Source organism: Leguminivora glycinivorella, chromosome 1 (genome assembly GCF_023078275.1).
Source record: "Leguminivora glycinivorella isolate SPB_JAAS2020 chromosome 1, LegGlyc_1.1, whole genome shotgun sequence".
Classification (NCBI taxonomy): domain Eukaryota; kingdom Metazoa; phylum Arthropoda; class Insecta; order Lepidoptera; family Tortricidae; genus Leguminivora; species Leguminivora glycinivorella.
In genome coordinates this window covers 34,108,497-34,110,731 of record NC_062971.1, presented here as the reverse complement: position 1 = coordinate 34,110,731, position 2,235 = coordinate 34,108,497, and the positions used below count along the sequence as shown (strand labels likewise).

The window sequence follows — 2,235 nt, the reverse complement described above, 5'->3', positions numbered from 1 at the left end:
ACTGATGTGTGTAAGGAAGTGTTTTAAGTGTAGGTAAATAGTGTGTTTGTATTTCTGCTTGGTCAAGTGTTTTACTGAAGTGTAACGTGCGATTCTAATGAAGAAGAGAATAAGTGCACAAAAGGTAGGTCTATCTTAGGTTGATAACACCAATCTACATATTATTAACTAACTTCACTAACTAAGATTTATTAACTAACTAGCTTAACTAATATCAGTCGGAAATCTAGCAGCATTACCACAACGAATCGCGATGGACAACCTCTGCACCAGGAATGACTCAGAGCGGGAATCCAGGCCCCTATCCCTCAAACGGTCCCAACCTCTTAAAAAAACTCTATTGCCTCTGCGCACCAAGTTTCTCCTACAACCCGTCGTTTCTCTTAGGTTTATTGGATGATAAACTGATCAGGCCCCGTAGCCGAATGTCATTTCTGCGACGTCTTGGCGTTGCAGAAATGCAGTCTGGCTCTTTCGCGCCAATACGCAAGAGCGATAGATTGCATTTCTGCGGTGTCTGGCGTCGCAGAAATGCCATTCGGCTACGGGGCCTGAAAGGAAGATTAAAGGGTTAGTACCTAATACCTTAGCTTAGCAAAAACTTTAACGTTCCCATATACTAGACAAATAAAAAATAACTTACCTCGCAAAAGGCGACGAAGTCGACAGATTTGTTTTTTACTATACTTGGCTACTACTTAGTCTGATAGCACATTACTATTTCCTACACGCAATATTACACATTATACATACCTATTCTCCAAATATACAGAAAAAAAAAATATATTTGAGAGTTTTTGTATCCTCTCGCCGCTCGCCCGTTGTTTACGATACCTTTTCACCCATCATTGATAAAGTTTTTGCATTGAGACACCGGGTCCCAGCGCTGCGCAATGCTCCCGCTGCCGCAGGCTGCAACAATCAATCGTAACCTTGGTGTTTTACACAATTTTCATACAATGCTAATAATTGAAACCTTTAGTATAAAACCTTCCAGCGACGGAAGCAGTGTATCAGTCAACAGTGTTCCTGTGTTCAGTGCAGTATGAGGGCCTTACTGGTGTGTTGTGTGGCGGCGGCGGCGCTGGCGCTCGTCAGCGGCCGCGAGCTGAGCCGCGACAAGCGTGACGCCGACCTGGAGGCGGCCGCCACCCATCATAAACACGAGAAGGGCGGCGGCCACGAGCACCACGCGCATCACCATCACGACCACGGTGAAAAGGGCCACAAGGGCTACAAGGGTCACCATCATCACGAGCATGGCAAGAAGGGTCACCACCACCACGAGGGGCACAAGGGCCACCACGATGAGCACGGCGGACACAAGAAGCACCACCACCACGACGACGGTCACCATCACGAGCATCACCACGGCGAGAAGGGCCACAAGGGCCACGGTCATCACGAGGAAGGACATTACCATAAGGGACACTCCACCAAGGGCCACCACGGTGTCCACAAGCATGACGAGTTCAAGAAAGAGAAGCACTTCCATGACCATCACGGCGAGAAGGGCCACCACGAGCATCACGGCGGACACCACGAGGAGCACGGCCACAAGAAGGGCGGCCACCACCACAAGGGCCACAAGCACGGCGGCCACCACGAGCACCACCACGGCAAGAAGGGCCACCATGAGAAGGGCGGACATCATCACGACCATAAGGGACACCATGACGAGGGCGGCCACCACGAGCACCATCATCATCACCATGATCACGGCAAGAAGGGTGGCCACGAGGACCACAAGCACTGGGGATTCAAGAAGGGACACTAAACAATCAAAAGACTGCTTATATTTCTATGGATGCCAATTAGTTAAGCCTTACTTGTTTAGGTTTACGTTGTTGAGTTTTTGTTTGTACAGTTTAGGTGATTTTATTAAAGAAATTATACGTTAAACGAACACCTTCATTATGATGACCTTCGCCCATTGACCCGCTCGAAATACGCGGAGGCTTGATTGGTAGTGAAAAGTATCAATTTCACGTTTAATTTCAACAACAAAGGTTACATAACGCAGTTGGCGGTGGAGGTTGGCAAAGGCCGCTGCTGGCGAGATAAACTCTCGTTGAGAAACTAGAGCGGTGCCCGAGATTGGCCTACATTTTCGTGGCCAACGAATTAGTCGTGGTTGCAATGAACCGTTTCCTATAGAAAACACTTGCAGCCCGAATGCAATTGATAACGGATTTTCTTCTCAGCCATCCGACTGAGAAAAGTGTAGATAAATCT

General features: G+C 48.1%; 1 protein-coding gene across 1 annotated transcript; it reads left to right on the top strand.

The window, feature by feature from the left end:
* Positions 1-1,009: 1,009 nt before the first annotated feature.
* On the top strand, positions 1,010-1,923 carry LOC125231654 (histidine-rich glycoprotein-like). The gene has a single exon (XM_048137148.1). The coding sequence runs from the start codon at positions 1,046-1,048 to the stop codon at positions 1,775-1,777; it is 732 nt and encodes a 243-aa protein (XP_047993105.1). The 5' UTR covers positions 1,010-1,045; the 3' UTR covers positions 1,778-1,923.
* The last annotated feature ends 312 nt before the right edge of the window (positions 1,924-2,235 follow it).